This window comes from Diorhabda sublineata, chromosome 7 (assembly GCF_026230105.1).
Source record: "Diorhabda sublineata isolate icDioSubl1.1 chromosome 7, icDioSubl1.1, whole genome shotgun sequence".
Taxonomy (NCBI): domain Eukaryota; kingdom Metazoa; phylum Arthropoda; class Insecta; order Coleoptera; family Chrysomelidae; genus Diorhabda; species Diorhabda sublineata.
The window spans coordinates 28,401,149-28,426,450 of NC_079480.1; the positions used below are offsets into that span (position 1 = coordinate 28,401,149).

The following is a 25,302-nucleotide window of genomic DNA, read 5'->3' on the forward strand; positions in this document are numbered from 1 at the left end:
AAATCGACATTGATTATCTAAATTTCACGATTTATAACTATTTAATTTCATACATGTCATATAAAACAATTTGGAGTGTCAAAACTTGTGTACGAGACAAATCTGAATTTTTCACGTAATTTTCTTTGTAATAGAGGAATCGAGGACAAAAAATATTAAAAACTTATCATTTGAAAATATTGTTCTTTGTGAAACAAGACTTGTAGTTTCCCGGCTAAAGGTATTGAAAAAAATAACAAATCAAACATCAAGACATATAATACCATCGATTGGAGAAAATCAATAAAAAAAACCAAAATACTGATCAGAAACTAGACTATATAATGTGTTTTATTTATGTTAAGGCTTAAAATTTCAACTAATATAAAACGTTTAAAAACTACGAGGCAACTTTTCGTTTTAGTAAAAAAATAATTTCAAGCCGCTTCTACTTCGTTAAAAGACCGCAAACCCATCATCGATTGGGGAAGTTTCATAATCTTTATTATAATCGCCCACGTCAGTTTTGCCGGAAGGTAACTAAAAAATGAGAATATGATTAATTGTATTCGCTCTTCAAAGAAATTATACGTACTTCTTAGCTGGCAACAAGAATCTTCCACAAGCTGGCATCGTAACTAAAGTTTCTTCTCTCTTTATCGCTGTGATTATCCTTTTGGCAACATCTTTGGGTTCTAGCATAGGGAAGTTTCTGGGTTTGCAGCCTTCAAACATACCAGTATTGATAAAATATGGACATATTATAGTGGTTTTTATTTTGTGATGTCCATCTGTCTGAAATATAAAATTCGGTTAAAGAAAAAGAAGTTTACTAAATTTTTTCATTTCGAAGCTTTTTCTAATACACTAGTACAAATAAAAACGATAACAAAGATAAAAAATTATCGTTTTCGATACATTAACTGTACTAAATAGATCGAGAAGAGTAAATAGAATGATTGATATCGAATGGATTGATTAGTTTCTTCAGGATATGTACAGATGGATTTCCGTATTCCGTCCCATTCTATTTCTGGATGGGCAAAATGCACTGATAATAATATAAACAGATAAAAACACCTAAGAACTTGATAAAAACAATGGAGAAAGAAATGACAATACTATTAAGTCCAACAGAACAACATGATTTAGTAAAAAAGAATGAAACAAGGTGAAACATCAGCACTGATATTCATCATATTGTTACCAGTTGATTTGATGACCAATAGAAAAATTGACTGATCTTGGTTAGTTGAGATGTTGTAATTACCATCTGATTATAATTTGTTCAGGTATTTACGATTTGTCGTTAGTTCTTAACCACTAAACCATAGAAGTTTTATAAGTATGGAATTATGAAAAAAGGATGGTAGGTCAAGTATAATAGCGGGATGAATATACTATAGTAGCAACTATTTTCAATGAAAAAAAATTATCAAGAAACATAACATAAACTATGAACAATAGATTGTATTTTTAAATCTAATATTAAAAGCTAAATGTACCTTAAGTTCATACATCAGACTTTCGTGGAATCCTATAGTAGCAAATTTAGTTGCGCTGTAGTCTGTACATTTATATGTTCCTAGAAATCCTGTCAGACTTCCTACCGTTACGATATGTCCACTTTTTTGCTTAATCATATCTGGTAAGAATGCTTTTATTGTCTAAAAATATAAAAAAAAGTTATAGAAAATGGCCAAAATCAACCAAAATAATCTCGAATTATTAAAAAGAGGCTGTTCCAGTTGTCTGATGTCGCGAAGAATGCGTACAGCTGAAATTGGGCGAAGATTGCATACGCCAGGTGGATGTTTGACGAGGGTGAGACTCTTGAGGCAGCGGAATGTGATAGGCGAAAAAACTGTACACCATCAAGAACCATGCCTAGCTGTTGATCAGGAACATTTGTCTTCAAACCAAATCAGTTCTTACTGATAGAATAAAACTTACTAACATAATAAAGTATTAATAAACTGACTAACAAATAATATTTCTCTTTCGTAACTTTGTAGCAATTTTTCAATATCAGAAACACCTATTTTGAAGTAAATTTCAACTTGTAAATTTATGGATATCTTACCCAATAATGTGAAATAATGTTAACTTTGAACGTTTTTTCAATCATATGATCAGGAATATCTAGTAATGTCTGTCCGCAAACGATACCTGCATTGTTTATCAATATATCGACTGGTCCAAATTCTTGTTTGATAATATTCGCGTACTTGTAAACCAATTCCTTTTCCGTAATATCAACGTCGCATGTTGTAATATGAAGATTTCTCTCCTTACAAAAATCCTTCAACATCTTCAATCCTGCAACAAATATGTTATCGATATCATAAAATAAAAAGCTGAACAGCATTACACCTTGAAGCTTGCAGTTCACTTAAACGATTATTCATATTAAACGGGTTGAATATTGAGGTTTATAAACGAACTCTTAAGAAACTTAAAAGGACCAATGAATTTAACTCTTAAACTGATATGAACCGTATTGGGAATGGCGTATTCAATATCTTCAGTACTATGCGGAAGTGGGTTGTGGAAACATTTTCTACATACTGCTCCTATATGGGAAGGGTTTATAAATATAAGATGTTATGAATTTCTTGATTAAATAACAATAATTTTATATTTTACAGCTGATTCAAGCAAAAAATAGACTCACTTCATGAGTGTATGCTTTCAAATCGCGATTATTCTCTTTACTATTCAATGTACACTTCCTATTCGTATATTCATTATAAAAACACTGTATAAAGAATTTAAATTGAATGAGCAGTATTAGAGCGTTGTTACTTAAGTTATAAGACATGGCAACACTGATGTGAATATGTCAAAACTGACATTGCCATCATAAAATTTGACATTTTCAATAGTTAATGTACTCAGAACGTTTTATCATACAACTGTTATTCGAGTTGTTTACAGATACTTGAAATATTCATCTTGGTAAAAATTGAACTAAAAGTTTCGCCGAATCCAATCGTAGTAGCACTTCGCTACAGGATATATTTCGCGAAGATCTTCCAAAAGCGGTTGTTGTGCTAGAAAACATCGTAAACTAATATGGCTAGATCATCATGTGACATACCGTGAGATTGGACATACTTGGGCATTAGTTCCACTCGAATTCATTCAATATCGCATGAAAATTTTACTGTTAAAGAGATTTTTCGCGTTGGATACAACATAATTTGATAACAGCTCAAAAAAACTCTTGTTAATTGATGCAAATAAATGCTAAGAAACTTCAATCACAGTGCTTCAAAAAAAGTTGATGAACAACTAGACATCTCGCAAGGTAGAACGGTTAATTGTGAATGGAACACCAGCATTTGTTTGCCAGAAGTACTAAAAAAATCAGGGAAACCAATCGCAGGAGACGAATCATTCTTCACCAGGAAAATACGAGCTCTTACGCATGAGTTCCAGCAAAAACGTTTTTAAATAATCGAATTGATCCGTCATACAGTCCTTGTTGGGCAACCAATAATTTCTTCTTATTTGCGCATATCAAAAATAAATTGCGATATCAACGTTATACACCCGAAGAAGTGGTTGATTTTTTCGAATTATATATTTGGTGGTAACAACCTCATTTGAAATGGACAAAATGCTTTGACAATTGGTTGAAACGTAAACAAAAGTTTTTCTATTAATCTTAATGGAAAATAGTTTGAAAATCAATAAAGCCATATTCAATTATGGATATTTGTTTTTATTTGTCTATTTGAAAACTTGAGTAGCACTCGTCATACAACAATAAAATTTTTTGCTAAAATGCGAGAGTAGTTTTCTAGGTAATTTTCTAGGTGTCTCATAGGTAATTTCGAATTCTATATGTGAAAATTCCTATACCTCAATTCAACCATATCGTAGTTTGTTAACAGTGGTCTCTAATTTTATGAAAAGTACAATTGCTTCACGTCTTTTTAATCATTCTTTCTTCGTTTATAATAAATAGTATGATTGCGATAAATTTGAAATTTATGTGCATTTTTATTATATTTATGAAAACAAAGTTCAAAGCTGCAGTGGCAGCAAGGAAAATATGTGAAATTGAAGAGAAACATACAGTTAATGAACAAAGGACGCATCGTTGGTTTAATAGTTTTAATAGTGGAGATTTGATGCTTGAAGATCGTCCGCGCTTAGGTCATCCACCATATGAAATATTAAGGTTACAAGGGAAGCAGTAGAAAACTAACCTAATATCAGCTCTCGTCTATTATCAGACTCCCTTATATGTTTTAAAGATTGGTATCTTTAGAAGACAAAGTTAAACCACATATTGCGGAGTTTACGAAAAACAAGATCTGAAAACTAGGTGGCACTCTCTGGACCTTGCACCGTCAAATTACTATTTATTAAAATCCATGGCAAAATTCTAAGAAGGGAAGAAATTTCTATGCAAAGGAGATGTTGAAAATGGAATGCAACTATTTCTTTCCAACAAATGGTTTTACCAAGGTCTTGAAGAGCTTGCAAAACGTATTAAGCTTTCTTTCTGTATGTTTATTTAATAAGCAATGTTAACATTGCAAACCGGACATTATGTATCACACATCCTATACATAGGCACCAGAAAGCTTGCACAAGATGATATATTTGTCATAGAACGAATGACAAATTAAGTATATGCAGTAAAAATATATATTTTTTTTAAAACGGGCTAGAAATTAGTACTTTCCGGTTAATTTCCAGAAAATCTCATTTTGTCGGACCTTGCCAGTAAATTATTATGATAGTCCAGTAAAAGCTTGTAGGCGGCCACCCAAGCAACGTTTGATTTATTGCCGTCGAAGTCCCGGACACGATATGAACAAACATACCAAATTTTTGAAAAATGGTGCCTGGATAAGAAGGTAATAAGCATTTGTGAGGATGTGTTATTGGCATATTTGTCAGAAATATCAGAAACGCTGAAATCTTCTTCATTGTGGTGTTTATATTCAATGCTGAAGGCCATATTTTAAATTAACAGCGTTCACGAAGAAAATATTCGTAGGGTATAAAGAAAAGAAGTCTAGAGTACTTAATAAAGAGGATGTCGATAAGTTTTTAGTAGAAGCTTCAGACGAACAATATCTAATGTCCAAAGTGTTGTAGATTATGGTTTATACTGGTGCATGTGGACGGGAAGAAATCACTAATATATTAATTGACGACATAGAACACAAAAAACTATGCTTTTGGTTAAAATTTCAAACACCAAAACAAACAAATCAAGTTCATTTATTATTAATGGGGAAAAAGAGCTAACTTTGTATAGGAAGTATATAGACCACGCCCATCGTTCCTCATCGACGTCTCTTTATTAATTACAATAAAGTAAAATGTAATAAAAAACCTGTAGGAATACATACTGTAGGTAATGCTTCCTCCAAAATAGCTACATTTTTGAAATTGCCAAACCCAAAGGAATACACAGGGCATTGCTTTAGGCGTAGTTCGGCGACTTTGCTGGCTAACGAATGTGCTGACATCATAAACTTAAAACGACATGGTGGTTGGAGTTCCTCTCAAGTTGCCGAAGGCTACATTGAGGATTCAGGTCAGAATAAGATTGATATAGCTAACTAAATTCAAAAAGCAGGTAACTCAAACACAGAAATTGTCTCAGAAACTCATTATAATATAAGCAATTCAAGAAATCTCGCGTCAACGAATAATTTTGGAATACAGATGAGTAATGCTAATAATTGCACGTTTAATATAACTATTCAAAAATAATGTTTATGTTTGTAAACCAAAAATTAACAATTATTTAAAAAATTGTTAAAATTAGTTTTTATTATAAAAATGTGAATTGAATAATTTGAATTTTATGGTACAACAATGCCCGTTTAAAAAAAAATATTGTACGTAATACGTCCCGAAAGTGGTCTTTTACTGGACTCGAGGACTACCATTAACCTATATAGGTAAATAAAAATCAATTGACAGGTTCCCAAAAGGTAGAGAGAGAAAAGGATTATACTAGATATAAATAATTACTAGTAGGACACATAAACTTGATGATGTGGTGCTTATGGACAACAATTTGCAACCTGCAACACAACCAAGTAATTTGGAACGATTTATTAAAATAATCCGGTAAAGAAATAAATACAAATAAAATTAAAGTAGTAGAAATGGGAATTGAACAGTTAACTAGGAAATTAGTATCTAACAAAATAGAGAGGATTTAAACAGTAAGCATATTACTATTTATGATTGGGAAATCAACGAAGCAGAAACGAAAGGAATTGAAGAGAATAGAAAGCAATGGAATTTTTGCCGCATACAACGTCTCTGGAGCAATGAACAGACCAATTTGTACATCTAACTGTGAGTCGTGGATATTAATAAAAGGCAGCTAAGAAATGAGCAATGGAGATGTAATATCTATGAAGGAGGAAAAATGAAAATAATATTAGAAATACAAGGAGTATTAAAATATTTACTTAGATCAAATACAGCTGGAATCGTAGGGATGTTTATAACGAATGGAAAAGAAACAACAAAGATGTTTGAAACAAAAATATAGTTGATAACAGAGATTGGGAAGAGTTTTTGACATAATAGATATTTTTTTATGTACCATATATTGCAAAATGTTATATTGTACCAACGAAAACACTAATACTAAGTCTCCTCGCCCTAGTCCGTGGATGCTCACGAATATTGGCGAATCCAGGGATATACTACTGGATCAAATCCCAGGATTTCAGTTATTCAGTTAATAAAAGTTTGACAATTACATAGGATGTGTATCGTATATTTTTTTGTGTTTTCAATTTTCAATTCAATAATTTTTCAACTCTAAAGACAGCTGAGTAAATGAACTTTCTAACACAAATACCGTACACTGTATATATATAGAAATAAAGTGTTGCAGTTCCATACATTTTTTGCAACAATAATCAAGTTACTACAAGAAATAATTTTGCTTTGCAACTAAATATGTACTTTCTATAAATTATCGAATTTCATAGAAGTATTACTGGTTATTAAGGTCAGTGGTATAGCTTATGACCACCTCTTACGTAGTTATTTATACCTTTTTGAATATCAAAGAATTATACAGGGTGTTTCTAAATTCATGCGACAAAAATCAGGAGGTAATTGCTCGTATGAAATTAAGATGGATCTTGAAGCTAGAAACTTGAAATATAGTCATTTTCATTCACTCCGAAAGGAGTAACTACATGTTTTTTCTATGTTTCTGTCACATTATACGGGGATGAAATTAGCAACCTCTAATTTATTTCTTATCAAAACGTTTTCTCACGATACTTGCTTCATTTAAAAATGAATGTAATACAATTCGTAATAAATGCTGAACATAACTCAAAATATATGAACGTGGCTTACGTGTCATAGATTGCCTTTCACGTTCAAAACTTTGAGATGTATTTCTTATGGAGTCACTGGCTATTGAAATACGATTATTTAAATCGATAAAATTAACTATGGATGTCATGTAGAATTATGATTAAGGTAACCCCACAAGTTAAATCACAAGGATTTAACTCTGGAGATCGAGAACACCAATGCTGGGGACCTCTTCTGAATGTTGCCTAGCAGTCCGACTGAAGTTTTCTGGAGTACCATCGTGCATGAACCACATGTTTTGTCTGATATTGAATGCAATGTCTTCAAGTCAATCAGAGAGATCATTTTGGAGAAAACTAGTGTAAGAAATTGATGATTGAGGCAGAAAGTGTGTCCCAATTAAGTTATCTCTTATGAATCCTTGCGTTTCACTGTAAAAACATTTTGAAAATGATGCTCTATAATCTCATGGGAACTCACGTCTGCCCATACGTGATTATTGTGAAAATTTTTTGGAAAATGTACCTTGTCCATGAACAATACATTATTTGAAAATTTTTTGTCGCATTTCTTGTGTTAATCATTCACAAAATCTAAATCATTGATGAAAATCTCTAGGTAAAAGAACTTTAATCCGTTGGAAATGGTAAAGATGTAACGCTACTCTTCTAAAACTCTCCTCACAGAAGAATTGCTGTGAAAATAACAATCTACAAACTTACAAGTGAACTTCGATTGGCAACTATCAACAAAAGTGTTTGACTTCAGCCAGCTATCATTTGAATAAACATTGCGTCAACACGGTAAATAAAAGTGAGAACAGCCTACTATTCTATAATTTTGTAATTAAAACAAAGGTAGAGGTGGTGATTCCAGGCATTTTTTATGAATCGAATCACATTTTACATCTTTACTGCTCTCCACTCTATTTATTGAGAGAATTATAAATTATGGCGTTTACTTTTTTTTCTGCAACTATAGGTTTTGGGAAAAGATTTCAACAATAAGAAATATTTTTAAATAAAAGATTGATTTTAAGTTACAGCTAGAAAAAGTTTTGATGTGAAATAAAGTAAGGGTTGCTAATTCCGCCTCTTACAATGTAACAGGAATATTCAAAAAATACCGGCGATTAGTCGTTTATGAGTGCACGAAAATTACAAAATTTCAATTTTCTATCTTCACTGAAAGGGAAAGACCCATACGAGCAATCACCTCCTGTATTTTGTCGCGTGAATTTAGAAACACCATGTATATTCAGTTAGAACAGAATGAACTACATAACCGATGACCTTAAAACGTTCCAGTGTGCAGAAACATCTTATTATAATTTTAGAATGTTGAAAATTACATATAGTGGATATAAATGGTAATTATTAGTCCTAAGTAATTTTAAACCAGAGGCTGCCATGGGTAATAAGTAGACCAACAATTTGCATAACAGTAGATTTATTTGTTATGAAAACAGATAAATATCTCGCAGGCACAAAATGAGTTCGATAGGTTAAGTAAAATTGCCATCTAAAAGGTGCCCCGCATGTTTCAATATAAATAGATATTTTCACAACTTTGGAGAACTCATAGTTGAAAATGATAAATTCCATTGGGATGTGAAAAATAAATAAAACATTTGTAACTTTTAAATGTGTTTTTGGAGAGAAATAATCTCGTAAGTACTTAAAAGTTCTAGTAGTATTAGAATTAGCTACTAAATTATGGTTTTCTTCTTCATCAACGGGCCTTGAACCCGATTTTGCTTTATCACAAGTTATTCAATAGCACTTTCGGAAGACTTGTGTAAACAACTCAACCAAACGTTTCGGTACTCACATCGTTAAATCGATAAATAGTAGCTGCAGAACATCCGAAAATATAGATTTAACGAACAAGTATCAATAAATACTAACATTTGACTAGAACAATAATTATGCTATGCAAAGTCAATAGGAGACGTTCCTGTTCAATTCTGAATATCTAGCTTTCTCCTGAGCTCTCCATGCGATGCTGAGCTCTATCTCTTACACCACTTTTTTGGTGGTCTGCTGAGTGGTCTTTGTGAGCTTGGTTTCTTGTATTCTACCCATTTTGCCCAACTGTTTTATGGCATTCTTTCAACAAGATATCTCCAACACCATCTCAACATATACAGAATTCGCAGTTCTTATCTAATATTCTGTCTTATCTTTCTATTTCTAAGACTCACTCCCTCAATTGTTCCAAGCGTTTCCATTTTAGTTGCCATCAATCTTATTTTTGCTGTTGGTGTTTCGGCTCTTATTTCCGTTGCTACGTGAGAATAGATCTTAAGAACGTTTGGAAGATTCTCATCCTGTTATGAGTATCCATAAACCATCAAGTAGTGGTCATAAAAAAGTGGGAAATGAATAGAAATTAGAAACACGGAATACGGTCTTAAGTCTGAAACAATCTAAATGATATTTCAACTGGTCTCAAAAGATCGTTTCACTAAGCAAAAATGAACCAATAAAAAATAATGATGTGCTCATATGCCACTGTCCATTTAAATAACATCGGATAAACTCCCGACAGCTCTTGTCATTTCTGAAAGGAATCAAAGGAAACCATTGAAACCTGTTCATAGACAAAGACTATGATTCTTCTAGCTACTCAAATCAAAAAGAGGTGAGCCTCATAGCATTGATAGGTAGATCACTTTTGGAAACCTAACTAGTAATCAGCTAATCTATTTGTCTAATATGTACTCATAAAATTTTTCATATCATTTTCCGCAAGTATCTGCTGACCCTTGTTGTCTTTGTCGCTTGAGTTCATGCTTTGTCTATCACTCTGCTACCAATTTGGGCTTCCCATCAGCTTTCCACTTGAAACATTGACGAATCCAATGATCATCCCATTCCATATTGAGAAATCAAGACACTGACGAAACATCAAACCCAATGTTCCCAGCTTCCTAAAATGACAAGGTGCAATTGCTGATGAAGATCATCGCTAACGCACTGAGAAATTATTATCTTAGCTTGAGCTCCAGACTTGACGTACGCTTCAAGTTCTGCCTTTTTAGCCTTACTTTGCGTTTGAAAACTTAGGATTCTTCTTGTTACCTTCAACGATTCCGACCGCATCATATAACTCCAACACGTCCATAACACGATCCTTCCGCGTCAGCAAATCTTTAGTACCTTTCAATGGTTTGATATCTTTTACGCAATCCATTTTAGAGCTGGACGAATTCGAACTTAGCGTTTGAAGCAATCACAAAACACACGCAGGCGAAAATCGGCACTTCAGGGATCACATTTAGGCTGCTTGGATCTCAGAACACAATACAACACAGTTGGTAGGGCTGGCACCCATAACCAAATGTGATTTTCATGTTCTAACCTAATCAAACTGAGACCAACACAATTTATGGTTTTGTAGAGTTTTAATTACTTGAAAAAATAAAATCAAATTACAAGCGAACTCCAATACATTAAATCAAAATGAAAGTCATGATGACAGAACTTAAAAATATGAAACCGCAGTTTCCGCAGACAGTAGAGTCTGGATTTTTTAACAGATATCACTCCAAAGTTATTGAATTTCCCTGTTTTATTATTATTATTAGTTTACATCCAAGCATATCTTTGATTATGAATATAGATTGAGTTTTTTAAGTTCTTGTAGGTTACCGTATTCTTTGCCATCTCCATCAACCTCATGAAATTCTCAATGATCGATCTTCCAAATTACTTTTTCTAAGAAATCTTCATGATTGAGAAGATCAACATATTAAGTCTTTTTCGTCCTCATAGCTCAGGTTTTATATATTTTTTATATATTTTATATATACTTTTAGTATATTCTTTCGCCTTTTTGTAAATTTTTGAATTTACCGCCATAAGTTGTAGTTTTCGTTACAAATACGTCTAAAGTCGCAACGAATCGATATATTTTGTGTTGGTATGTTTTTTTCAAATGTTTTTACATTCCTAAGATATTCTCAAAATAGTGATTTTTGATCTAGTTTCCTATAATTTTCTTTCAAATGAAATTTTAAATATATGCCAAAATAAACTTATTTCGAGAATGCAGGCCTACCTATTGGCAGTTATACACTCGATATCAGCTAAATGGGCTTTCACATATAACCGTGGTTCAACGATCTTTTTAAGCATTCGAGTTTTTTTATGACCATACAGAGATGAAACGGTATTTAAATGTTTCATTAAATATCAGGAATTTTTCAATCGGGCTTTACATCAAAAACTGGTAGAGATATATTAAAGAATGTGAGATTGAATAGAAAAAAATAACTGATTTGACACATAATTTTTTTATTATTTATATTACGGTGCTCCACTGATCATCAATAAACCACTAAATGAAAAATTAATCAACAACAGATGGATGTTCATATCCATTTGTCATAATAATAAGTTAATTATGACTAGACTTAACAGTGCTGATTTCACGGTCCTAGGCTACGACGATGTTCTAGTAGTGGTAGTAAGGGGCAAGCATTGATGTATAATCCCTACCAGAATGCAAACGCCCCTAAGCACAATTAATGTAATGAATCAACAATCCCAAAAAAAAAACAACAACAACACGCACCTACCCTTAATGAAACTTAACTAATGCAATATCTAGAAGGCATCTTGAATAATACACTTATTGAGACTTGAAACAATAATCTAAACAATGTTATCTCCGCAGCCACAGCGGCTATATGAACTTATCGCAAGCTCGTCAACAAGATGGGGATTTAAGCCTACACACTGGGTATACCAAACAGTCATTAGTCAAATAAGCATTGCTTGTTGGTAATCGTAAACTGACATAATAACAGCTCAGACAAAAAATTGAACATAGTTTAGAGGCTGATCTGTTTGGTATCACGTGAACAATGTCCAGTTATTAGCCTTAGAGGCGTTAATGAGCCCGCCTCCACTTCACCCCATAGTGAAAAAAGAGGCAGTTACCGGCACTCTCAGGCTAGTTCAGGCGAAAAAAATTGAAACCAGATAATTCAGCTAGCTAGAAAACAGTATGAAGCTAATAGACCGAATGCGTAGCCAAATGAATATGGCCAATAAATTCGAATCAATGATCACTAGTCATGGGTCACCAAAGATCTACCGCAAGCACGAAATGTATCTTTATGGTATACAGATGGTTCGAAGCTTGCGCAAAGAACTTGAGCGAGCATTTTTGGACCAAAATTTTAACTCTTCATAGCACTGGGCTCATCAATAACTATTTTTCGGGTAGAACTGCTAGCAATAAACATATGTGTTGAATAGTGTTTGGAGAGAGAGTGAGCATATCCACATTCTCTTAAATAGTTAAGCGGCAATGAAAGTCCTGAAAGTTATTGAGTGAACGTCCAAACTAGTCTGGAACTGCAAACAAACTTTAAAATAGAAACAAAGTAGCCCTAATCTGGTTATCAGGCCACCATAGTAAATCAGATATAAATAAGAAACCTTGCGACAAAAGGTGCAACAACTTCGTATTTTGGACCAGAGTCCTAATGTGGCCTCGTAAGATGCAATAACGAACTGATTGAATGGCTAAAGAATGAGATAAAGTCTTACCGTAGAAATACTCCAAACCTAAGACAATCCAGCAACTGCAGACTCTGCGAGCAAACCATTCAGACATGAGTGTATCTACTCTGCGAATGTCTTGTCCATTTTATCAATAGGCTTGGTACCTCGAAGAAGCACAACCACCATCTTGGGAAGTGGGACATAAAAATTCCAGAAAACGTCTACGTATTTTAGTATAACAAGTAAAAATTGGAGGTACTAGAAAATCCAAAGAAGTCTATGATTTTATTGATAATCATGAGAAGATGAAATGCGATATTGAGGAAGAAATTTTCCTGTGATAGCGAAACGACCGTTTTATTTCTTATTTCAGTAAGAAAAACTGACCTATTGAAATATAAGTACAGATTGATAACTGTGATGGGGATTTTATCAGCACGCTATATAGTGAAAAAATCTAATAGAAAAACTCGTGATGTGAATATCTAATCGAGTTTAAAACCAGTTTGTTTTTGGCCTATTTTACTTTACAGTATTAAAGTAGTTTAATGATATATTCTCACTAATATCGTTTTCATATTCAAATTACCAAAAAAACAGAATCATTTAAAAAGAGAAAGTTCGTGGATTTTTTTATTGGAAACGGTATTTAAATATTTTGAATATATATATCTTATCACAGTTTTTTCAGAGGCAGTAGCATTAGATGCTTGATCAGGATCACGAGTTAATTCACATCCAAAACCTACGAACAATTAAAAAATTTCAAAAATACTGTGGAAGTAGATATGTATATCCAGATAAAAATGCACACTCACGAGCTCCACGCTTAATCTTTAACAAGTTGAACTATTTTTCATAAAAATTTTATTAGTTTGTAGGGTGATGAAAATAAGTTAATTGTATTGTATATTGAGCAAAAAAGTTTCAACACAAAAATACTGTAAGTTATACTTCAAATTGTATCAAATTGAAAATTAACTTCCAACAAATCATTCTTATCCAAATAAAGAATAAAAAGCTATATTAAAGTGATGTTAATAAAAAATTATATACGCGAATTTGTGGTCACTGCTGGAAATATTACTGGAGTCAATCTTATTGACCTTCTCAAAAAGTATAGAAATATTAGACCTCCTGCGGTAAAGCATGACAGATTTTTTGTGCCGTATTATAATGAAAAATGTGGCGTAAATACGATTGGAAAATTACCAGCAAAGATTGGTGAGTACCTGGCTCTACCTAATGTTGAAGGATATACAGGACATTTATTTCAGACGCTCCTCAGCGTCTCTCCTGGTAGACTCAGAAGCGGACGATCTGAAAATAAAGCAACACGGAAATCCATCAGTTTAGCCGAAGGCTATGCTGAAAGCTCATTAGAAAACAAAATAAAAATTTCAGAAAACGTTCTGTCCCAAGTACCATACATACGAGTACATGTAGATTTCATAACTTCAAGTGAAATTAACGTTAGACAAGAAGTTCAAGAGAATATTCACCCAGAAATTGGACTTAGTTCAAATAACTATGTCTTTAATTTAATTAATATTGTTTCCAAAGTTTATAAATCTTAAAATACTATTGAATTAAACTAATGAGTCAATTGTCAATTTAAATAAGGAAATAATTGTCAGTTTTTACACTAATTAATAAATTCTTCGGAACTTAAACAGTTAAGTGAAGTTTTCACATAACTACTTGTCATAACTGATTTATGAAGGTTATGAAGAATGTAACGTTTCCTAATGTTGAGGAGTGACGCAAAAAGTCACATTTGATAGCGCTATTAGAAACAGCACTACATATTACTCTATTTTCGAAAATTTCCAAATACAAAATATATAAAAAGCAAATCGATTATAGAGAAATCACCAAATGATTCGAATGAATATCCCATAACAAATCTAGAGTGGAAAAAATGAACATTGTTCGTGTCAATATCAACAAGATGAAAGTTTTCATAGGATATCTACAAGCTTGTATGACGTCACAAAATTAGATTGTGTGGAGTTATTGCACATAGATTATCCTATTCCTTATGGATGAATCCTTAGGTTTCACTTATCAATGACATTTCAGTATTATGTTGCGCGTTTTCATGTACCATTAATTGAATACGAAATTTCATATTTGTGTCCATGTATTTTCGTTACAACCAATTTTTTTAGCTTTATACACTCGTAATAAATGACCCTTTTATTTTTAGAATTGGTTACTTTTATGCACACGTAACGTTTTAAGAGCTGGTAAATAGAATCATTCATAATTTTCTCCATTTCATACTAATAAAAATTGTTTTTTCTACGACCGACTTTCCCGCACGCATTTTAGTTTTGAAAGTGTCACTTTCCCGCACTAGTGTTATACAAATTTTTACCTTATTAGATAGTTTTTTACTTCTGAGATTATAACTATTGTTACTACAGGTAAATAAATATTTACGAAATAGTCCATCAAATAAAATTTAAACTTTTTCTAGCTTTTTGTAGTATTTTAAATTTTTTGAAAATATGAAATAATACAGATATTTTTTATATAACCTTGTAATTGTTACTAAAACGTCAAAGTTGTTCAAAACGTCTTGAAAGTGACCGAATATGTGGAATCTTCTTCTAAATTAAACCACATTAAACCGAATCCGATACAATAATATTAATGGATTCATCCGACGAAGAACTTTCCGAAGCCATTTTGAAGGCTGCAAATGAAACTAATTCCGAGCTGTTACCTGCCAAATGACTTAAAACCGTTGCCGTCACCGTCATCTTTATGCGACCTGCAACCGATTCGTTCCTCATCGACGTCATCTATCTTCCAGTTGAAACCAAATAACTCCACTGGACCGGCAATTCTTACTAGTCTACAGAATACAACAAAATGTGTTTTCAATATTAATATTTATAATAATTGGTAGTTTTTAGTTAAAATTTTGTAAATTATTATGTTTGTTGGAATAAAATAATTTTTGAAAAATGGGTTGGTATACTTTTTTGTATATACGGTCGTAGAAAAAATAATATTCCTAACTCATGCGCAAAGTGTCTTTCCCGCACGCGACTGCAGTTTTCCCGAACGACACTTGTTAGGAAAATAACTATTCTGTCCTGATTATTAAGACTTAATTGAGAAAAGAATCAGACATTCAAGTAAAAATGCTGAAATTACGGTATAAAAGTTTTTTGTCAAATTAATTTGAAATACCAATCAGCATATACGAGGACTGCTAGTGAAGTTTTAAGATATGGCAACACTGATGTGAATATAATAAATCTGAGATTTCCATTATAAAGTTTGACAATTTTAACGGTGAAAGTATTCAGATATTCGAAACATTCATCTTGGTCTACAAATGGAATTAAATTGCGAGAATCTACTTGCGATGGTTTTCTATTACATTCGGCGTGGATTAAACCAACAGCAGTGTGACGATCAACTCTCTCCGACTTTTGGTGATAAAGCACCATCTCGAACCACCGTGTCTAGCTGGTTTTCCGAATTCAATCGTGGTCGCACTTCGCTATTGGATGAATTTCATGAACATCCTCTTAAATCAGCTGTTGTGCCATAAAACATCGATGCTGTGCGTAAAGTGATATTACAAGATCGTCATGTGAAATACCATGATATTGAGGCATACTTTAGTTCCACTCGCATACATTCAATATTGTATAAAAATTAGGCTACCAAAGAAATTCGCGTTGGAGATTGCATAATTTGACAATCGCTCAAAAATAACTTGGTGCAAAGAAATATTGAAAAAATTCTATCGCGGTGCTTGAATCGAATCATGGATCTATGCATATGAACCAGAAACCTGTTTTTTCGGAATAACTGGCTTTTATTTGCCAGAAGTGTTCGAAAAAATCAAAGAAACCAATCGTAGAAGACGAATCATTTTCCACTACGACAATGCGAGCAACAAAAACATTTTTTAACAGTCAAAACATCAAATTAATATGTCATACACCGTACAATTTTTGTTTGGCACCCAATGATTTTTTCTTATTTGCGCATATCAAAAATAAATTGCGCGATCAACGTTTTCTACGTCTGAAGAAGTGGTTGATGCGTTCAAATCACATTTTTTGATGGTACCTCAATCGGAATGGAAAAAATGCTTCGACAATTGGGTCAAACGGTTGCAAAAGTGTATTGATCTCAATGAAGAATACTTTGAAAAACAACAAAGCCATATCCAATTATAAATATTTGTTTTCATTTGTCTCAACGTACATTTCTTATGTTTTAACAGCTTCTTGAAATCGACGTTCTCTTTGTTAGTGTTCAGAAAACATTTAAGATTTTGCAGCTGGTCAAAACATTTTCTATCGTCCATTTTGGCGTTTTATGTGAAATTTTTTGTGTCTTTACATTACTTTTCGGTACAAGATCGTAAATAATGTACATGTTCTTAATATATCTTTGAGCACAGAATTATCGTTGTTTTCTTTGAATTTATGTAAAATGAATGTCGCGTCTTTGAATGATAAAGTACAGTACATATAAAGTAAACCTAAGTAGTAACCCTCGTACGGCAGGTGTAATTTGGGCGCTAACCATCCTTCTTTACCTGCCTGACCAAGAAGGGTAGATAATCCGACATGTATTTTCGGCACTAAGAAGTGCAGGTAGGTCGAGTCATAAAATAACCCAATAGAGGGAAAGTTGATAGATTTTTAAGTAGGTTAGGTTAGGTTAGGTTATGTAAATCTCTTATTTTATATGTAATATGTACTTAAGTACTAAATAAAAATATAAAGAAATATAAAATTTTCTTTATTCTGTAGAGTGTTACAAAAATGTTGTGAGGAAACTTTATTAAGGGCAGATTTTTCATTTAAAGCCCCCTCTAACGGTAAATTTTTTCAGACCTTAAGTGATAATAGGTCATTTCTCTATCTAAAAATACAAAAATATATCTTATTATAAATGTCGGTGATTTAATAAATAACTGTATTTCATAAATGATGTACTTCAGTCGGTTAGCGCCCAAAATACACAGGATTAAAATTACCCTTCGGTCTTAGCGCCTAGTTTACATGTTGTAAAAAGTACATTAATCCTTTAGCGCCCAAATTATATCCGCCCCCTCGTACGAGCGTTTCTTTTACAACTAATCGATCACTGAAATACAGTGTTGCTCGAAGCAAAATACATCTCACACATAACGGTTATAAAATGAGTTTTTCTCTTTTATAGATGTACTTTAATTTTTGCATAAAGCAAATAAGAAAGTAGTTTGGTAAAATATTAAAAATTTACCGTTTTATAAACGATTATTTGTTCAAATAGTTTAATGGCTAACTGGTTACTTTTTCAATTTCACCAATATCGATTTTATAGTCATCTTTCAGCACTATGAATCTCCCGTCATTATGTCAGCAGTAAACTATACTTAAAAACCGAAAAAACAATTTTAAAAATCTTTTTTTCTTTTTGCAGCACCAATTGAGGAATAAATTATTAGATCATGAGCCTTTCGCTGCAACTGTATCAAAGCGCGGCCACTCAAGCATTTTTTATGGTGTTAATAGATTATTTGTATTTTGTAGTATTGAAATATATTTGTATTACATATTTTACCCGCACATCTAATTCATTAGAAAATTATTATACAGGGTGTTTATATATTCGACCGGCAACGCTCTACTACAGAGAGATTCCAATAAATGATTAATTTTGCATTTTCATATAGGAATACAAACCCTTACGGGGTCTAGTTGCTGAGATATAGGGTGTTCAAAATTTTAAATCAAAATAAACGTTCGCCATAAATCAAGAATTCCTTTAATTTTTTTTTTCAAATTTGATGCCCAATATGCTCCTTATTAAAGTAATATTTTGACATAAACAAACTTTGGAAAAATTTAACCAGTTGGATGTTGGAAAGGTTAGTTGTCACTTTTATCCCCCTATTTTCTACGCCACTGAAGCAAATTTTGTTTTGAATTATCTGATTATTTTTAGTTGAAAAACTAATAACCTTTTATGGAGCTAATTGGTAATTGGTAAAGAAAATAAAAATAATAATAGCACAAATTAAATTGTTGGAGAATGTGCCGTTAAATATTAGACAACACATGTGATTTCAACACGATGGGTCATCTATTCATTTTGCTGCAGCGGCAAGAAATTACAGACATTTTAGAGAAAAATGGTTTGGTCGGGGTGGACCCAATTGTTGGCCTCCAAGATCACCCCACCTAAATCCTATAGATTTTTTATATGGGTCTATAAGAAGTCATTAGTGTACGAAGCAATCATTGAATCTGAACAAGATCTAATAGCTAGAATTCAAGCTGCGGGAGAAATCATTCAATCGCATCCAGATTTATTCTCAAAAGCACATTTTTCAATGACAAAATGGTGTAATAAATGTATTTAAGTAAGCGGTCAACAGTTTGAACATTTGAGGTTATGAATAATGTTTATTTGTTTTGAACTACTTACGCTCAATCATTATTCGAAATTAAATGAATAATTAATTAATTTGTAAATTACTTACGTGCTTGCAGACTTTTGTTTAGAGGTTTAGAAGCCCTTAATTTTAGCTCCATAAAAGATTTTTATTTTCAACTAAAAATAATCAGGCAATTTAAAACAAAATTGAAAAAAGAATTTGCTCCAGTGGTGTAAAAAATAGGGGGATAAAAGAGACAACGAACCCTGACAGCGCGCCACTGTTTGAATGTTTCCATAGTCTATGCCAAAAGATTATTTTATTAAGGATCATATTGGTCACTAATTTCGAAAAAAAAAAATTAAAAGGCGTTATTAATTTATGGCAAATCTATGATTTCATTTAAAATTTTGAACACCCTATATCTCAGCAACTTGGCCCCGTAGGGGTTTGTATTTCTATATCAAAATGGATCCTTTATTGAGATCTTTCTGTGGTAAAACGTTATCGGTCGAATATAAAAACACCCTGTATAGAGTAAAAAATTAGTATGCGGATTAAATTACAAAAATTCATTCATTTCATTTAAATTTCTAAACAATTTTTGAAAACAATTTTGAAATAGATCCAGTATTGCTTCTAAAATAAATGATCAGTAATTATGCGGGGCCTCTACGTGCTCGGGGCCTGGAACATCAGCCCCCGCTAGACCCTCTCTAAATTTGACACTGGCGTTGCCACGAGAGGTACACTGCTAGCTTGATGGAAAGTTAGCAGTGTTCTCATTTCCAATTCACCTATCACAGCACCAAATTTACGTTCACAGACGAAGAAATAATATCCCAACAGTTGCATAATTAAAACTCAATCGAACTAGAGAAGCTGCTTTCTAAATTCAACTTCAATAACTATTTAAAAAAAAAATTACAATTATTGGATTTAACATATAATTCAATAATAACGTAAAATAAGTACTAAACTTTGTTTGTTTGGAAAATAGAGTTATCGACAAGTCGAGCTCGAATCCGTGTTAATAAAATATTTATATAATATATAGATACTTGTAGCTTCACTTGATACATTAAATTGAGATTACTAATGATTTTGGTGCTTCAAACAATTAAAACCAAAAATATAGAGAAGATGTCAATTATATCTTTAATTTCAATAATTTTAATTACTTCGTACGAAAATTGCATTACCTTTTTCATTATTATCCCAAACTATGACTTCAGCTTTATTTCTAGCTAACCTTACAACCAATTCCCTTCCTACTCCTCCAGCTCCACCAGTGACAAGAATCACCTTTCCAGATATATCCTTCGATGATCGTAGAAACGACGGAGTAAATGTCAAGATAAAGCTTTCTGCGAAGTAATAAACTGCTAATAAGACGATTACAAGTATTTCCACTACCCTAGTTGTAACATTGAAGGTGATGTTTTTCAAACCGGACCACCAGTACTCAATAACACTGTAAACAAAATAAATTAGCTGTATATTGCCATCAAAAGTATTTTTGTGAATATTATTATGTGAATTTTCCAAAAAACTTTACCAGTAAATTTAAGATATTCTAAATTTTTTGAAAGGTGCCGCTTCTTTAATCGCATAGGTGCGTTCATTTTTTACAATCATTTCCTATACCTAAATTCATTACAATTCTCATGAATAATGTCGATCTTCAATGTTCACTTTGTTTATCAAACATAATATTCGACGTATAGCCCACTGTATTTCATAGTTTTAGCTCAACGTACAGCTAACTCTTTGAGACTTTGACTTCTGTGAGCTTAGATAAAATTGTCGCACTGCGTTTTCAACATCTCGTTTGGATTCAAATTTTACTCACGCATGAATTTCGTCATGAATCTAAATAAATAATATAATATGCCGTTCGGGTTGTACGTTTTTCTTCAAATATTTTGAATATTCCTTTGTTCACGTATTCTAATATTCGAGTTTTCGAAAAAATTAATTTGTTATCGATCTCCCACTCCCTTCGAGAAATTCGATTCAATTTTTTATTCGTTCTGTTCCTCAATAAAATAGCAAATATGAATTTCCACAATATACAAGACAAAAGGAAGTTAATTAAGACTTTTTGTGAACACTATAATAAAAAAACAAAGTTAAAAAGATAATAATTTGTATGTAGATAGGTAGAGGACGATTTCGAATATATTCGTTTTTTTGAATTTCTCTGGAGGTGCAACGTCCGAAGTAAATGCTGGATGTGGTAAAAGCTCAATACCTCCAAGTTCTTCGTTTTAATTTCGCGACTCATATGGAGATAATTATTTAATTTTGTTTTGTGCGAAGAAATTCATGAAAAGATACTATCAATATTTAATATCCTCAGTGATTTTTTTAAGGAAAAATCTATTCCTTTCACAAACGTTATTTCTGTGGCAACAGATAAAGCTCCTTCCGTGGTCGGGCGATATCGTGGGTTTATAAACCCACAGAATTATACCAGAGATAACTGTAATTTATTGTGTTATGCACCACCAACATTTAAAAAGAATTTGAGTGATATATTGCATCAATCGCTTCAATTTGTGATTGATGTAGTCCACCAAATAAGAAATAATACATACTGAAGTACGCTAGTCGTTAAATGGTACATGTTTATGAAGATTTTATTTACTTTTTGACTCAGTTTCAATGTTTTTGGAAAGTGAAGATCCTGATTTAGAGAAAAATCTGATCAAGTTTGAAGCATAGATCACGTATTTGACAGATGTGAGAAGCCTCAATTTAATAAAAACAAAGAGTGTAAATTAAGTTTTTCATGTTAAATTGAAATTTAGGAAGAAAAATGTTGGTCCCACGATTTTTCACTTTTTTGTTGCAGGTAGAATGCCTTGATGAAAAAATTTAGACATACGCTGAACGTTTGATTGGATGATGATTTTAAAATCCCAATTCTGTCAATGGAAATGCCACCATGGATCATAAACTTATTTGATGAAACCGAAGTGGAAAATGTGATATTACTCGTACAAGAGGAGCTACTCGAGCTTAGCACAAAAGGGGCAGATTGAATATCACAGAACGGGGAGATTTGCGCTTATTTCTTACAAAACTCAACCCAAATATTGATAATATGCTGTCAGTCCATCAATTAAATCCTATTCATCCCTCTAATTATATATATTTATTTTCTAAACAGGTATTTTATTAGTAATGGCAGCAGTGCAAATCAAACAAATTGATATTTTATATGTAGACTCGTTAGAAGTAATACAAACTGGAACTGATAAATTAGGTGCACTAATGAATTGTTTTCTTTCTAATGGAATGATATCGTCATCCTTGTTCTCATTTTCTCTAACATGTGTATTGATTCATTTATAAACTTTGTAAATTGATTAAAAAGCCTTTTAATTGATTTTTTTATTCTCGTCCTTGATAGCTTATTTCCAGTTTTTTAATTTTAGATTGCTTGTTCTATATGTAATATTTCATTTATTGTAGTTTCTAGGGAAAAATTTCTTCTTGCATGTATTTTTCTCCTCACCTGTTTTTGCAAACCGTAATATTATGTTCCATTGAAACAATAATACTATCCACATTTTTTTCCATAATAAGCATTAGATCAGGTGAATGCGTTGGCCATTTCATCGATTCGGCGACTCTATGCACTTGTTTGAAAATACGAGGGATGTCTTAACCTTCATAATTCCACCAGCCTCACAACAACACATTCTTAGTGACGATTTTCCATGTTCGAGTTATTTGGATGAACTCATTTTTCATTGCAAGTAAAAATGGGTCTAATACAACGATTATCTTTCTGTAGAGCAAGGTACTATCTACACACCTCCACTCGATATTTCGCTTGAATCTCGGTAAATTTGTGTGGCTATTTTATTATTTTAGATAGAGATATCTGGTAATTTTAGAAGGTCCAAGGAAGTGGAATAATCGGCGAGCGCTGGAACTAGGTTCGTTTTTCAGTGCTTCCCTTGTAACGTCAATATCCCACGGAGAAGGACGTCCTAGGGACGAACGTTCTTCAAGCGTCAAATCTTCACTAATAAAACTATTAAACCAACACTATGCGGTTTTCTCAATAGCAGTGTCTTCCCCTTCAATAGGGAATATACATGTGGTATCAATTATTTTTTCTGAGAAATATTATAGTTCCAATATTATCATAACATCATTATTTCACCATATTTGTCTTTAATTGTATAAAAAGATCATTAAAAAGTGCAAAATAAGTGAGCGAAATTCAAATTTGATAAATGCATTATTTTTGGTTGTGACTTCAAATGCCAAGTCCTGTATTTATCGTTTTCAAAAACAGAGTCTTGGTTTTCTTTGGAAGATACAAGTATATTCTGTTTACCTGATTATTATTGTGACATTCATAATTTTACGAAGATGACTGAAAGTGGTTTTGTGAAAGCACAATCATACAATCTACCGAAAATAGATACATTCAGCATATTTGGATCTAATATTTTACTTTGGCTTAGGTCAAAGGAGTGAAAGCTGCAAGGTAATTATTATTATGCATTATATATTATAATATATTTCATAGTTTTCTTATTTATAAATACCTATTGTCAGATTTAGTTACTAAAACATAACCTATAAATAATTTTAAATTGGCTGTTGTATTATCATCTATATTATAATGTCTTTTAAGTAATAAAAGACTATATATATTTAACGTGGCGTTCAAGAAAGCCAAATTTAATCGAGACTTTGATTAATTTAAAATTATTCGGTCTTTTTTGACAGAAAATATATTTTTTATCGAGTTGTAACTATACATCCCACAAAAATTATCACATCACTCATTATTTTTTAAATATTTTAAATGTCTTGCCTGTTTTTCGAATTTTATTATTATTACGAATTAAAACACCGATAGATACATTTATATCAGTTTAATCTACGGAGGACAAAAAGTTTCATTAACCAAAACACAGAAAATATCAAAAAAAATTGTACAAAACATCTATACAAAAAAATGAACGGTGCTTAAACTAAAACAAGCCAATGAATTTCTAATAGCGTGTGTTGCCGCCCCTCGCTCTAATTACAGCTTCCATTCGTCTTGGAAGGCTTCTAAACAGGTTCTGGACGTATCCTTGCAGCAGGTTTTCCAAAAGTTAAGAATAACATTTTGAAGATCTTATTGGTGCCGGATGTTGCTGAACTTGCCATCCTAGATGGTCCCACATATGCTCTATTGGGTTAAGGTTCGAGCTAAGTGGAGTCCAATTCAGGCTGGGTGTCTCAACCTCTTCTAAGTACTGCCGAACTACTCTAGCAGCGTGTGGACCAGCATTATAGTGTATTAACACAGAGTTGTCACCGATATGAGGCATATAGGGCACTACATGGGGTTCTAGGATATTGGTTATATATTGGTTATGTACCTGTCAGCATTTAGTCTTCCATAATTCACGACCAACGAAAGAAATGCCTCCCCAAACCATGATAGAGCCACCACCAAAGCTTTTAGTTTGAAAAAAATTAACCTGATCGTGCCGTTCACCACGTCGCCTATATACTAATATACGCCTATCTGATGAATAAAGACAAAATTTTGATTCAACCGTGAATAAAATATTGGAACAATCTGGAATATTCCAATTCGTGTGTTTTCGAGCCAATTCCAATCTTGCTACTCGATGTTCTCTGGTAAGACGTGGACCTCTAGCTGCACTCTGGTTCGTATATCTGCTTCTCTCAGCTAATACCGAACTGTTTTTAGGCTTATTCGGACATTACGAGCAGCCAACAGATCTGTTTGCAGCTTTCGAGCGGTGGTATGCCTAATTCTTAACCTCAAATAACTATCATCTATTACCGAAGTGACCCTTCCCCGGACTTGCCCGGGTCTTCTGGTTAGCTGCCCTGTGTCTTGGTAGCGAATAGCAACTCTGGATATGGTGCTTTGTTGAACTCCAATTATCCCGGAGACGTATCTTTGACTCCGGCCATCTTGTATGAGCGCGATGATTCTAGCAGCTTCATCATTCGTCACATGTCTTGTTAAACGTTGAGGCACATCCATTATTGACAAAATAAATTTAAATTTTCAATATACAATAA

The 25,302-nt window shown here is 32.6% G+C and overlaps 1 protein-coding gene across 1 annotated transcript in view; it reads right to left on the reverse strand.

The window, feature by feature from the left end:
- Nucleotides 1-298: 298 nt before the first annotated feature.
- The window catches only part of LOC130446603 (short-chain dehydrogenase/reductase family 16C member 6), a 30,890-nt gene continuing 5,886 nt past the window's right edge, over nucleotides 299-25,302 (reverse strand). The window contains exons 2-6 of the mRNA XM_056782967.1: nucleotides 20,427-20,698; nucleotides 2,063-2,298; nucleotides 1,485-1,646; nucleotides 575-774; nucleotides 299-519 (exon numbers count right to left, since the gene is read on the reverse strand). Of these exons, the coding sequence (XP_056638945.1) occupies nucleotides 417-519; nucleotides 575-774; nucleotides 1,485-1,646; nucleotides 2,063-2,298; nucleotides 20,427-20,698 (973 nt within the window). The 3' untranslated portion in view covers nucleotides 299-416. The remainder of the gene's footprint in view (nucleotides 520-574; nucleotides 775-1,484; nucleotides 1,647-2,062; nucleotides 2,299-20,426; nucleotides 20,699-25,302) is intronic.